At 47.8% G+C, this 13,473-nt stretch overlaps 1 protein-coding gene across 2 annotated transcripts in view; it reads right to left on the reverse strand.

The window, feature by feature from the left end:
• KNL1 (kinetochore scaffold 1) overlaps positions 1-13,473 on the reverse strand; it is a 38,718-nt gene that overhangs the window by 21,396 nt on the left and 3,849 nt on the right. For both annotated transcript variants that reach the window (XM_029077853.2, XM_029077852.2), the window contains exons 2-9: positions 9,117-9,169; positions 8,454-8,487; positions 6,049-6,108; positions 5,129-5,190; positions 4,269-4,321; positions 3,848-3,887; positions 2,582-2,619; positions 928-980 (exon numbers count right to left, since the gene is read on the reverse strand). In XM_029077853.2, coding sequence (XP_028933686.1) covers positions 928-980; positions 2,582-2,619; positions 3,848-3,887; positions 4,269-4,321; positions 5,129-5,190; positions 6,049-6,108; positions 8,454-8,487; positions 9,117-9,151 — 375 coding nt within the window. In that variant the 5' untranslated portion in view covers positions 9,152-9,169. The remainder of the gene's footprint in view (positions 1-927; positions 981-2,581; positions 2,620-3,847; positions 3,888-4,268; positions 4,322-5,128; positions 5,191-6,048; positions 6,109-8,453; positions 8,488-9,116; positions 9,170-13,473) is intronic.

The following is a 13,473-nucleotide window of genomic DNA, read 5'->3' on the forward strand; positions in this document are numbered from 1 at the left end:
GTGAGCGCTTAATATACCATAATTATTATTATTTTTGTCCTCTCCCAAGTTCTTGGTAATAATAATAATAATAATGTTGGTATTTGTTAAGCGCTTACTATGTGCCGAGCACTGTTCTAAGCGCTGGGGTAGACACAGGGGAATCAGGTTGTCCCATGTGGGGCTCACAGTCTTAATCCCCATTTTACAGATGAGGTAACTGAGGCACAGAGAAGTTAAGTGACTTGCCCACAGTCACACAGCTGACAAGTGGCAGAGCTGGGATTTGAACTCATGACCTCTGACTCCAAAGCCCATGCTCTTTCCACTGAGCCACGCTGCTTCTCCAAAAAGCAGTGCTTTTGGTGGTACAGTGCTTGACATGCAGAAGACACTCAAGCAAAATTATTATTGATTAATCTCTGACCGCAAAGAAAGCACTCAGTGTATAATCCAATTTAATAGAATGAAGAAAAATTAATTGCCCCAAAAAGCTAACTGAAGGATCAGAACCCCAATCCAACACCATTTATACAATCACATTTATTGAGCACTTACTGTATAGAGCACTGTACTAAGCGATTGAGAAAGTAAAATGCAACAGAGTTGGTAGACACATTCCCTGCCCAGAACAAGCTCACAATGCTCTGAGTAAAGAACTATCAGCTTAGATGGCAAACACTCATCCCTGCCCCCGACAAGATCTGAGAGTTTCCAATCGGAGCTAAAAAGATCCAAAACGGTGGCTTTCTGGCTTATTAGCTCAGTGAGACTTGTGCCCTCCCAATCCCCATTTCCTCCCTCAGAAAAATCCCTGCCCTCCCTTCGCCTCCCCCATCCGCTTGAAATGAAAAGTTGGCACTTTTGGATAAAGTTACTATTCAGCTAGGAACTGGAACAGAGTGAAAGCATGGGGGGGAAAAAACCACAACTTGAATTCATTCCTACCTCAGTCTGCTGCAATGGCGCCTGGATAGGGGCGTTTAGCAGAGTGTCCATGCCTTTTGGAGAGAGATAAAAAGGCCGATTACCGTCTCGGGCCCATCTCCTTTCACTCCATGGAGCCGGCGCTGCTAATGGCAGTCACTCAGGCACTGGGTGGTCTGACTTTCCAGGGACTTTTGGGAGCTGCGCTTTGGTGGTAGGAGGGCTAAGGAGTTATCTGCCTCCAACCTAGCAACTGGAGCCCGGGCAGGAAGGGTTGAGGCAAGGGAGCCACGGGATTGGTGGCTGGAAACTTCGTGCATCTGGCTTTTCCTTCCCCCACACTCCTTCCTTGTTGTGCACCAGCTAGCTTATTTTGTTGCATCTTACTGTTGGGGGAGGGGTGTCAGAAGGGCGGAGTAGAAGGGAGGGGCTGGAGAGGCACCTATTTTGATCCACAGAGGGTTTTCTGCTCAATTCCTAAGACCTCTCAGTAATAATGTTGGTATTTGTTAAGCGCTTACTATGTGCAGAGCACTGTTCTAAGCGCTGGGGTAGACACAGGGGAATCAGGTTGTCCCACGTGGGGCTCACAGTCTTAATCCCCATTTTACAGATGAGGTAACTGAGGCACAGAGAAGTGAAGTGACTTGCCCACAGTCACACAGCTGACAAGTGGCAGAGCCGGCATTCGAACCCATGACCTCTGACTCCAAAGCCCGGGCTCTTTCCACTGAGCCACGCTGCTTCTCAGTAGAAGCCTCCTTCCCCTCCCTCAAAGCCCTGGGGGCCCTGGGAGGCAGCAAAGCTTGTTTTCAGAAGCCATTTTCTGCACACGAGGGGTAGCCATTCTAGAAGAATAACCGTACAATGTACACAGCTGCCTCGGGTCTGTGGCCACACAAGGCACAATCCACTTGTACTCTGAAGTCATCCCCGACTTCCCGACCGTTTCCCAGAGTCATCTCGGGTGGAGACTTAGCTTGGGACCTCCATCTCTCTTTGAGCCACCCCAGTCAAAATAAGCCAGACCTCTTTGGGTGAGGGGGAGGGAACCGCGGGCCTGTAGACCCCCGAGTTCCCCACCGACCTCCACCTGTTTCACTTCTAGTTTGGTGACTTTCAGAACCTGGTTGGGGAGCAATTTGACCCTTTGGGGAAATCCTCCTGGGAAAGACCCTCTTGGATTTTCACCTCTCTCTGACTTACTGGATTCCTGGTTCAACGAAATGGTTTGCTGCCTTAAAACTGGGGCACAGGTTCAGAAGGCTACGGGCACAAAAGAATTCCTAGCAACCTCTATGGACTCGCCTCAGGAAATGACTGGATGGTACCCAAGGGGGTTATTTCTGCATTGGCTCTACAGTGAGTGACTGGCGGTGGTTTTTGGATAGAGAGGGACATAAACCGAACCACCAGCAGTTTTCCAGTCCGCATGACCTAGTGGTTCTAATCCCACCTCTTCCACCAGCCTGCTTTGTGACCTTAAGCAAATCCCTTGCCCTCTCTGGGCCTCCTTTTCTCCTCCTGTAAGACGGGGATGAGCTCTCTTAGAGCGTGAGTCCCATCTGGGAAAGGGACCGTGTTTGATCTGATTACCTTGTATCTATCCCAGCATTTAGCATAGTGCTTTGGCACTATAAACCCCATAATTATTCTGATCAATATTCATACTCACCGCTGATCTCACATAGCATATCCTCCGGCCTTTCCTTCCTGGAAATAAATAAATAGCCTCAGGTGTGAAGGTTTATTTGGAGTGCCCGACAGCTCCAACAGACCCGGGATTTTGCCAAAATAAAAGAGAGGAAAGGCTCAAGGCCCAGTTCCAGTTGAACCAGTTGGCAGTGACACTCCTGTTTGATTATGGCTAAGCATGGCACAAATGCTATTCTGCTGTGTTGCACCGTCTTCAACAGTTTCAACAGGATGAGGAGACAGAGGGGCACTGTGGAAATAGCACAGGATTGGGGTGGTTCGAGCCCCAACTCTGCTGTTGGCCTGTTATGTGACCTGGGGAATATAATAATAATGATGATGGAATTTAAGCACTTACTGTGTGCCAAGCACTGTTCTAAGAGCTGGGATAGATACAGGGTTATCAGGTTGTCTCACGTGGGGCTCACAGTCTTAATCCCCATTTTACAGACGAGGTCACCGAGGCCCAGAGAAGTGACTCGCCCACAGTCACACAGCTGACAAGTGGCGAAGCCGGAATTAGAACCCATGACCTCTGATTCCCAAGATCGGGCTCTTTCCCTAAGCCACGCTGCTTCTTCACATATCAATTAACCTCTTTGAGCCTCAGTTTCCTCATCTGTAAAAGGGCAATAAACCAGATTGGGTGAGTCCCATTCGGGACAGTGTCGTGTTCAATCTGATAACTTTGTATCTACTGCTGCGATTAGCACATAGTAAGGGTTGAATCGATGCCGTGATAAAGAAACGGGACGTTCTGTCAGAGCAACGGAGCCCCATGGAAACAGAGCAAAAGATGAAGCTCCTGGGTCTGGTGACGGATCCCTTGCTTCTGAGAATTTTGCACCCGATGTACCAACCCAAATCGGGTCATCTGTGCTCCATGAATGGCAGGGGGCAGAGCTCCTTCATCAATCAATCAATCAGTCATATTTATTGAGTGCTTACTCTATGCAGGGTACTGTACTGAGCGCCTGGGAGGGCACAACACAACAATGTGACGGACACATTCCTTGCCCACACCGAGCTTACCGTCTAGAGGGGGAGACAGACATTAATATAAATAAATCGATTAGGGATATATAAATTTCATGGAAATTTAGAACTCTAATCTCAAACCTAAATCCAGGCAAGGAAACCTGAGCCCGCTTTGCATTTTAAAGGACAATCCACCCATCAGAAAAAATAGGAAATGAAGCGACTGATGCCAGGAGACCTCAGGTGCGAGAGCATTTGCCCCACTTACTGGCTAAGTGGAATGTTTTCTCCTTCTTCAGCTGTTTTCCCTAAAAACAAATCAGAAGACACAGAGTATTACGGGAGCCAGCGGGGATTCAGAAAGAGTTGCCAAAGGATAGTCCCAAGACAAATCAATCAGTGGTATTGACTGAGCGCTTACTACGTGCCGAGCACTGTACTATGCGCTTGGGAGAGGACAATACAATAGAATTAGTGGATGGGTTCCCTGCCCATAATGAGCTTAGCCTAGAGGACATGGGTTTCTTCCCAGCTCACACGCTGGGCTCTGAGCTGTCAGAGAAAGGAAAACTAGTCCAGCTGCCCATCTACGACATTCAGTGTTCGAGACACTCACAGCTTCTCTTGGTCAACGGCATACACAGAGGAAATAGGCTCAGCGGGGACTCGGCGGAATTAAGATTACGCACCTAAATCTTCTGGCTGTTCCTCGCTGTTTGAGTCGGGACTCCTCTGAAATACCCTGAAAAATACCAGGGGTTTCGAAAATCAGCCGCTTCCCAGATGAGGAGGGTTTGACCGTAGATAAACTGGAATTGGGGCCACTAACATCGGGACCTGCCAAACTCCAGCTGGTCAAGACTGTTCACCTGCTCTGCCCATCTGATTAGTCCGCTCCCTTCACCGGCACCTCCTTGGCTTTCCAGCTGCACTCTGCCCAAGCATTCCTTCTACCTCCACCTCACCCTCGACTTCCCTGCCTCTCACCCTAGCTCAACCTGTTCCCCCCAACCAGGGACTCTTTCCCTCCCCAAATCTCTCAGACCAAGCTCACACCTTGGAAACCTTTTAAAAAAATTAAAACATAAAAATAATTTTTAAAAATCACACCTCCCCCAGGAAGCCTTCCCTGACTAATTCACAACCACCTAGTTGCATCCCCCACACCAGTCACCCTCAGCATTTATGTATTCCTTGTCACAGTACTTATATATATATATATATATTATATTGTATTTGTTAAGTGCTTACTATATGCCAGGCATTGTATGAAGTGCTGGGGTAGATACTAGTTAATCAGGTTAGATACAGCCCCTGCCTCACATAGGACTCACAGTCTTAATTCCCATTTTAAAGACTAGTTAACTGAGGCACAGAGAGGTTCCTTCTGACTCCCAGGCCCATGCTCTATCCACTAGGCTACACTGCTTCTCAGTACATATTTATAACCATATATTGACTTGTAAACTCAATTATTCACACAACTATTTCATCCTGACTTATTTGGATGCTCAAAAAATACCACTGATTAATTCCCACCGTTACTCACTTTATAGTTTCAGCAAAACTGACTCGTCGAGAGCTCTTCCGGCCTTTCGTGGCACCGATATCCTAAGGGAAGAGAGCACACAGCCGACGGTCGGACGACCAAAGTCATTTCTGGCTTCACAGGCCCAAGGAAGGGGCTGATCCTCGACCCTCCCCCACCTGAAACGGCACTCGGACGAACGCCTCAGTCTGTGTGAGCCCCATCAAAATCCTTTCCTTTAATATCAAAGCTGAGGCAGACTGAGTCAAGACTGCTTTTGAAATCACTTTAGCTGGCCCCTAGCACAGGGTCTGCATAGTAAAGGCATTCTGTGTCACTGGATGATGGATGACGCGGTAGGAATGGAGAGAGAGCAAAATCTCGTGATATGAAGAGGTTCGTACTGACCAAAGGAGCCAAAAAAGTCTTGAGCTGCACAAACCCGTGGGGTCATGAACCATATTTCATGAAAACACTACTCTTAGTACTGATTGTTTACTGGTGCACGTGTAATGGCTAAGGACAATTTGGGGACATCCCCCACCCGGCCTTCTTAATAATAATAATGTTGGTATTTGTTAAGCGCTTACTATGTGCCGAGCACTGTTCTAAGCGCTGGGGTAGACATAGGGGAATCAGGTTGTCCCACGTGGGGCTCACAGTCTTAATCCCCATTTTACAGATGAGGGAACGGAGGCACAGAGAAGTTAAGTGACTTGCCCACAGTCACACAGCCGACAAGTGGCAGAGCTGGGATTCGAACTCATGAGCCCTGACTCCAAAGCCCGTGCTCTTTCCACTGAGCCACGCCGCTTCCACCACATTACTTGCATTTTGACTTTCTCGATCTAGTTTAGCCCTTCCCTTAATACGGCTGGCTTCCAGAGTGAGTTATGACTGAAAACGGAAAACGGACGGACTCCCCTACCCAAGGGACCTACCTGAATGATTTCATTTCCACTTCTGAGGTCTCGTAGTGGACTCCGGGGAACTTTCAAGATCTACAGGGAACAGTCATTATTTTTCAGAAAACCGTCCACTAGCCATCAGCTTTTGCAGTTCCAAACTGGAATCAGAGGCAGAACGGCCAGCAACCCTCCAAATCCGCCCCATCCCATGCAGGAATCCCATCCCTGCTGCTGCCGCCGTCGGAGACTTTTCACCGTTAGTCTTTGCGAACCTTCTACACCTCAAATGCTCCAAGAGAAATTACATCCTGCAACCGACTGCCCGGCGGTCTGTCCCCGAGGGGGACGCGGGCGGAAAGTGGACAAGGCAAACCAAGATGGGACTACTGATCATCTTGCTTTTGGGAGTCTGTGGGGAGGGAAAAGGAGTAAGACAGATTTTCTATGCATTTACAAATGATCTCAGAGGATTCACCGATTTTCAAGCTGCCAGCCACCCGGTCGGATTCTCGGTTTCGTAACCCCTCTGCGGTTCCAGAGCCCTGACTACCTAGCTACCTTCCCTACTTTAAGAAGTGAGCTCCTCTCTTAAATTGGGCTAAAGGGGTAAGTCGTCACGTGCTCGCGTTAAGAAATCCACCACCTCGGGTGCAGAAAGTTGAACTTCCCACCCCCTTCTGTGAATTTTGCGTTTTCATAACTCTCAAAAGGTAGGCTGAAAAAACTAAATTAGAGTGCAGAGACTGGTCTTTTCTTCCCATCGCCCCGGCCCTGGGGCCACCTGAGAGTCACGCCGCTCCCAGGAGCAGAAGGGCACAGTGGCTCAGACTGGACAGAGAGTTAGTTGCTCAGCCTCCTGACCGCCGGACTTCCAGACGAAGTTACAGAGAAGCCCCGCTGGGCCACCTGGAGCCTCTCCACTCCTAATGTGCCTCGTGCCGGTGGGGCTACGAGGGGCCATCCAAACTGCAACAGCCTCTTCAGAGTTGAATATGATGGGAAATCTCTGGGTGGGACCTGACCCTGGATGACTTGGGAGAGGGGCAGCGCTATGAGGTCTCTGTTGGACATCGGGGATCATCTTTTATGTTGCTTTTTCTTTCAATTTTTCTCACCTTTCCTTCCGTCTCTCCGGCCAAACCCCATCCCACCTAATTCTCAGAACGTGAGGTCTCAGAAGCAGGGGCTATAGGTCATCATGTGCTCATTCCTGCTGCTTAGACCAGTGCTCTGCCTATGGTGGGCACTTAATAAATACCATCAATCAGTGGCATTTATTAAGCGCTTACTAGATCCGCAGCACTGTTCTAAAGCCCTTGGGAGAGTGCAGTACAAGAGTTGGCGGACACGTTCCCCATCTTCGGTGAGCTTACAGTCTAGAGGGGGAGATAGACGTTGATATACTTAACTTATAATCTATCTCTACTGCTGTTAAAAAGGCTATTTTAAAAGGTGAAATGAAGAGAAACAGGCTATCCTGCCCGGCCCTAACCCTTGAGGCACTCTGCCCATTCAAAAGCACACCCGACATAGGGGTAGAACCACTGATAAAGCCTGAAAAATGGGTATTTAGGAAGCGGGTCTTGTTTCCCATCCCAGATCCCATCCCCAGCAGCTTCCCAACTTCTCCCCAGGCCACCTCCAGGCATCAGGGGAGGACGGAGAGCCAGCCTTGAATTCACAGCTCACCCTGCTCACGGCTTTAATGTCGGGAAACAGGTCATCTCTCTCAGCATTTCAAGGGGACGTTTTTCTGCTGCATCTCCGGCAGCGTACATCCCACGCTCAATTGTTGGAAATAACGGATCATGCGGAATGCCTGGCTCTGAACCACCCCTGCCCTCCTAGTCACACCCACCCACCTTGTACCTCGCTTTGACATCTTGAAAATAAAATTTCTCAGCCCTCTGTGGGGACGGCAATTTTTTTTATGGTATTTAAGCGCTTACTATGTACCAGGCACTGTACTTAGCCCTGAAGTAGGTACAGGCCAATCAGGGTTGGACATAGTCCATGTCCCCCATGGGGCTCACGGTCTTAATCCCCATTTTACAAATGAGGTAACGGAGGCATGGAGAAGAGAAGTGACTTGCCCGAGGTGATATAGCAGGCAAGGGACCGAGGTGGCATTAGAACCCAGGTCCCAGGTCCTTGCTGCTTCCCTATGCCATCCTCCATCCTGCCCAGTCTGGAAAGCCTTTTCCTCATTCAACATAAAATGATTTTAGAGGCTGAGTGGTAAAGCCAAAACGAACGGTAAACTCTCCCCCTGAATTACTAGGTGGGAGCCGGTAGATGGGCTTCGAATAAGCTGCTCAAAGGCCAGTCCCCCCCAATCTCCAACGTCACTCCTCTGACGACAGAGTCCCCCATCAGGGAGGATGGCTGCTGCCGGGAAGTTCATCCTCGCGTGGGAAACTGAACGGGGCTGTACTCACCGAGGAGCGTCGCTGCGTGGGAAGGGTGAGCTCCCTAGAAGGGTCAGAGACAGAAGAAGAGCAGTCAATTCCCACGAGGCCCCGTGAAGGAAAACAGAGATGCCATTTTCCACATTCTACGATGGCACATTGCTGGGCTGACGGGTTTCCTGCTCTCAAATCCTGGTGGGGGGCTGGGGAGGGGTCTCCGGATGGGCCTGGCTTCCACAGCAGGAGAATGGGGTGACCCAAGCTAATTAAACGTGCTCTCAGCACCAGTACTCAGAAGACTCTAAAGGTAAGTGGAGGCCAACCACAGTTCCACAAAATAACGTCAAAATAGCCACCAGTAGAGTAGAGTAGTGTATCGCAATCCTGCTTGGCTGAGTAGAATTGACATTACATAGTCAAACCAACTGAAAAAGGGAGATTTATTTCCTTTGATGTACTTAGGTGAAGAAGTGTTTCAATTTTTTATTTGAAAACATCAGCTCCTCCCAGGGTCCCCGCGTCCCTAATTCCAGGCAGGTTGGCCTTTCTGAGTTAACAAAACCAAGCCAAAGAAGGCTGGGACTTGGGTTTCACCTTCTTGCTTCGAGATCAGATGGAAAATGTAAGGTTTAGGGAGCCAGCGGGGAGTTTGGGCTGGGTCAACTTTCATTGGAAAGTGTGGGGACAACTTACTTTTCCTCCATGGCTTCAGAGTAGATTGTATCCATCTTTGAAGAGAACTTTCCCTGGAAGAAAGGCACAGGGTTAATTCCGTGTGGAGGGAGGCAAGTTCTGACCCATAGCAAAGATTCCAGGTCATGGGACTGACTTTGCCTTTTTTTTAATGGTATTTGTTAAGCATTTACTATAATAATAATAATAATAATAATGTTGGTATTTGTTAAGCGTTTACTATGTGCCGAGCACTGTTCTAAGCACTGGGGTAGACACAGGGGAATCAGGTTGTCCCACGTGGGGCTCACAGTCTTAATCCCCATTTTACAGATGAGGGAACTGAGGCACCGAGAAGTTAAGTGACTTGCCCAAAGTCACACAGCTGACAAGTGGCCGAGCCGGCATTCGAACCCATAACCTCTGACTCCAAAGCCCGGGCTCTTTCCACTGAGCCACGCTGCTTCTCTATGTGCCAAGCACTTTTCTGAGCACTGGGGTAGTTACCAGATAATCAGGTTGTCCCACATGAGACTCACAGTCTTCATCCCCATTTTACAGATGAGGTAACTGAGGCCCAGAGAAGTAAAGTGACTTGCCCAGGGTCATACAGCAGACAAGCGGTGGTGCCAGGATTAGAAACCAGGTCCTTCTGATTCCCAGGCCCATTCTGTATCCAGCAGGTCATGCTGCTGCTCGGTGACTTGGAAGACAATGCCTAGAGCCACCACTGGATAGTAATAATAGTATTTATTAAGCATTTATTGTGCGCAGAGCGCTGTACTAACTGCTGAGAGAGAATGCACAGGTGGGAAATAGGCATGGTCCCTCTCCCTTGGGAGGACAGTTCAACATCTAAGAGTTGAAGTGGAGAGAAAGGAGCGGAGACAGACGCATTGGGAAGGAGGAAATATTAGAGAAGTAACATGGCCTAATGGATAGAGCCAGACCTGGAAGTCAGAAGGACCTGGGTTTTAAATCCCAACTCTTCCACTTATCTGCTCTGTAACCTTGGGCAAGCCACCTCACTTCTTTGTGCTTCAGTTCCCTCATCTGTAAAATGGGGATGAAGTCTGTGAGCCTTATGTGGCTCAGTGGAAAGAGCCCAAGCTTGGCAGTCAGAGGTCATGGGTTTGAATCCCGGCTCCGCCACTTGTCAGCTGTGTGACCGTGGGCAAGTCACTTAACTTCTCCGGGCCTACCTTCCCTCATCTGTAAAACGGAGATTAACTGTGAGCCTCACATGAGACAACTTTATTACCCTGTATCTACCTCAGCGATTAGAACAGTGCTCTGCACATAGGAAGCGCTTAACAAATACCAGCATTATTATTATTATGTGGGACATGGACTGTGTCCAACTTGACTAGCTTGTATAATTCCTGCCACATAGTAAGTGCTTAACGGGTGCTCATCAAAAAAGTGAAAACACAGCAAAGATATAGCAAATAAAAACCAAATCGGCGCAGTTCTATGCTATGTGGCCCCGGAACTGCACTAACAGAAATTAGGTTGGTAACAGGAAGGGCTCAGGTGGGGCAATGTGGATGGGGAGAGGTTGGCACCTCCGGAGGATCCCTATGCCCTGGAGAAAGCCGGTAATGAGTTGTCTAATTATGATGACTCACAGTTTTCTTCCTCCTTCCTAATTTGCAGGGGTGTCTGGTTAATAAATAATAACCGCAATATTGGCAATAATAATAATAATAATTGGTATTTAAGTACTTACTGTGTGCCAAGCACTACACTAACACACTGAGGTAGCTACAAGAGAGTCAGGTAGGACACAGTCCCTATGCACTGCCCACAGTAAATTCTCAGGAATGGCCAAAGTGACTGTTTAACTGATCTTTCCTTCCGGCTACAACTCCCTTCCTTCCCCAGCACAATCCACCAGACCACCATTTTCCCCCAACTTCAAAGTCTCTTGAAAGCCCCCTCCTCCAGGAGGCCACCCCCCAATTACTGTTTTTCTTCCCGAATCATAGCCTGATCATTTATGTCCTCACAGCTACCCACTGCATTTTATATGTATTGTAAATGCACTCTACTATTTCAGCACTTTATTTCCTCCTATCCGTAAATCACTTCTGAAATCTTTACAAGGTTGGTTTGTTTTTTTTTTTTAAATGGAATTTGTTAAGAGCTTACTAGGTTCCAGGCATTGTACTAAGTGCTGAGATAGATACAAGATGATCATGTTGGACCCAATCCACGTCCCACATGGGGCTCACTGTCTTAATCCTCGTTTTACAGATGAGGTAATGAGGCCCAGAGAAGTGGAGTGACTTGCCTAAGGTCACACAGCAGACAAGTAGCACAGCAGGGATTAGAACTCATCTCGTCTTCTGTGTGACCTTGGGCAAGTCCCTTCACTTCTCAGTGCCTCAGTTACCTCATCTGTAAAATGGGGATTAAGACTGTGAAGCCCTATGTGGGACAGGCAATGTGTCCAACCTGATTAACTTCTATCTATCCCAGCACTTAGTAGTGTGTCTGACCCACGGTGCTTAACAAATACCATAACAAAAGACACAAATACACCCACGCACCTTCAAAATCAAAGTCAAGTCCTAGGCCCTTGTTCTCTCCATTAGACTACAATGCTTCCTGTATGTTGCTTGTATCTGCCCCAGTGCTTAGTACAGTGCTTGGCATATGAGTACTTTGCAATTTTTAGAACAGTGCTTGACACACAGTAAGCATTTAACAAACACTATAATGGTAAGGAAAATATCGTTATTATTGTTATTTTGTGACTCTCCCCCATTTCCGTAAACTCCTAGGAGGCAGAAATTGTCTTTTACCTCTAGTGTACTCTCCTAGGAGTACCAAGAACTGCACAAGGTAGGTGCTCAATAAATACCACTGATGGATTAACTGATTGATCCTTCTGCCTGGGACTCCTTTCCCTCCCCAGCACAATCCACAGGGTCACAGTTTTCCCCATCTTCGAAGCCTCCTGAAAGCTCCTTCAAGAAATGAACTGTCACCCTTGTCAAATATTCTTATGCTTTTCAAAAGCAGGCTGAGTAGCTGAACTCTGAAATGGATCGCAGCTCTTTGCAATGCAGCAAAACAAAACCGAATTCGAGGTACCCGGGTACAGATAAAACCGCTTAAATCTAAATGAATTATTCTTGAGAGCAACAGAGAAATTACAGAGTGTGCGCTGAACCAATCTCCACCATAAAAATTATATTCCTGCCTCACTGCTACATGTATTTTCCATTAATACACCACTTGAGGATAATAGAGCAAACAGGGCCCAAGCTTCGGGATAACAAAGAATCTAAATGAGTTGTTAACGAGAACATGTGGGTCGATATTTTGGGATTTCTGCACCTCATCCTGGTAATCAATTCTGGAGAAGACAAACACACACACACACCCCTTAATATAGACAGATAGATATAGGTATATGTACATATGTAGATAGATAAAGAAAGCAAATTAAACAAACACTTCTGCATCCAACTTGAACTTGGATTTTAATAGGTTGGACCACAAAATCACTCTTGCTTGAGTCAACCTTTCAAAGTCATATTTTTCCCTTAAAAGGGCTAGTCTTCTATAACAACAAATGAAGTTAAAGTTCTTTATACATAAATACCTCTTCACTGGTGGTTAGGATATAGAGGAGACGTTAAGGATCTTCCCCTAAACATAAAGATGGATGCTCCGGAGAGCAACCAACCCATGGTTCCCCACCGCCCCGTTGCCTAGGTTGGAGACGGTCTTATGTACAGAGAAAAATAAAAATCAATGACCGCAGGAGAAAGCTCCTCCATATTTAGGAGCTAGTTTGGAGACTGCAGCGTTCGTGCTAGGTTATTAGGATACCTTGGCATCAAACAGAAACTCCTCGCCCTCAATCTCTTTGTCCCCTCCTACCTCAACCCGCTGCTCTTCGACTCCAACCCAGCCCGCACACTTCGCTCCTCTAATGCCGACCTCTTCACTGTCCCTCCATCTCATCTATCTCACCGCTGACCTCTCCCCCACGTCCTGCCTCCGGCCTGCAATGCCCTTCCTCTTCCTATCCGGCAATCGCTCTCCTCACCTTCGAAACCTTATTAAAAGCCCATCTCCTCCAAGAAGACTTCCACGATCAAACCCTCACTTCCTCTCCTCCTAGTCACCCTTGCACTGGAGTCATCCCTCCCTCGGTCCCAGCGCATTTATGTGTGTGTCCATCGTTTACTTATTTATATTAACGTCCGTCTCCCCCTCTAGAGAAGCAGCGTGGCTCAGTGGAAAGAGCGTGGGCTTGGGAGGCAGAGGTCACAGGTTCTAATCCCGGCTCTGCCACTTGTCAGCTGTGTGACCTTGGGCAAGTCACTTAACTTCTCTGTGCCTCAGTTACCTCATCTGTCAA

Source organism: Ornithorhynchus anatinus, chromosome 13, assembly GCF_004115215.2.
Source record: "Ornithorhynchus anatinus isolate Pmale09 chromosome 13, mOrnAna1.pri.v4, whole genome shotgun sequence".
NCBI lineage: Eukaryota > Metazoa > Chordata > Mammalia > Monotremata > Ornithorhynchidae > Ornithorhynchus > Ornithorhynchus anatinus.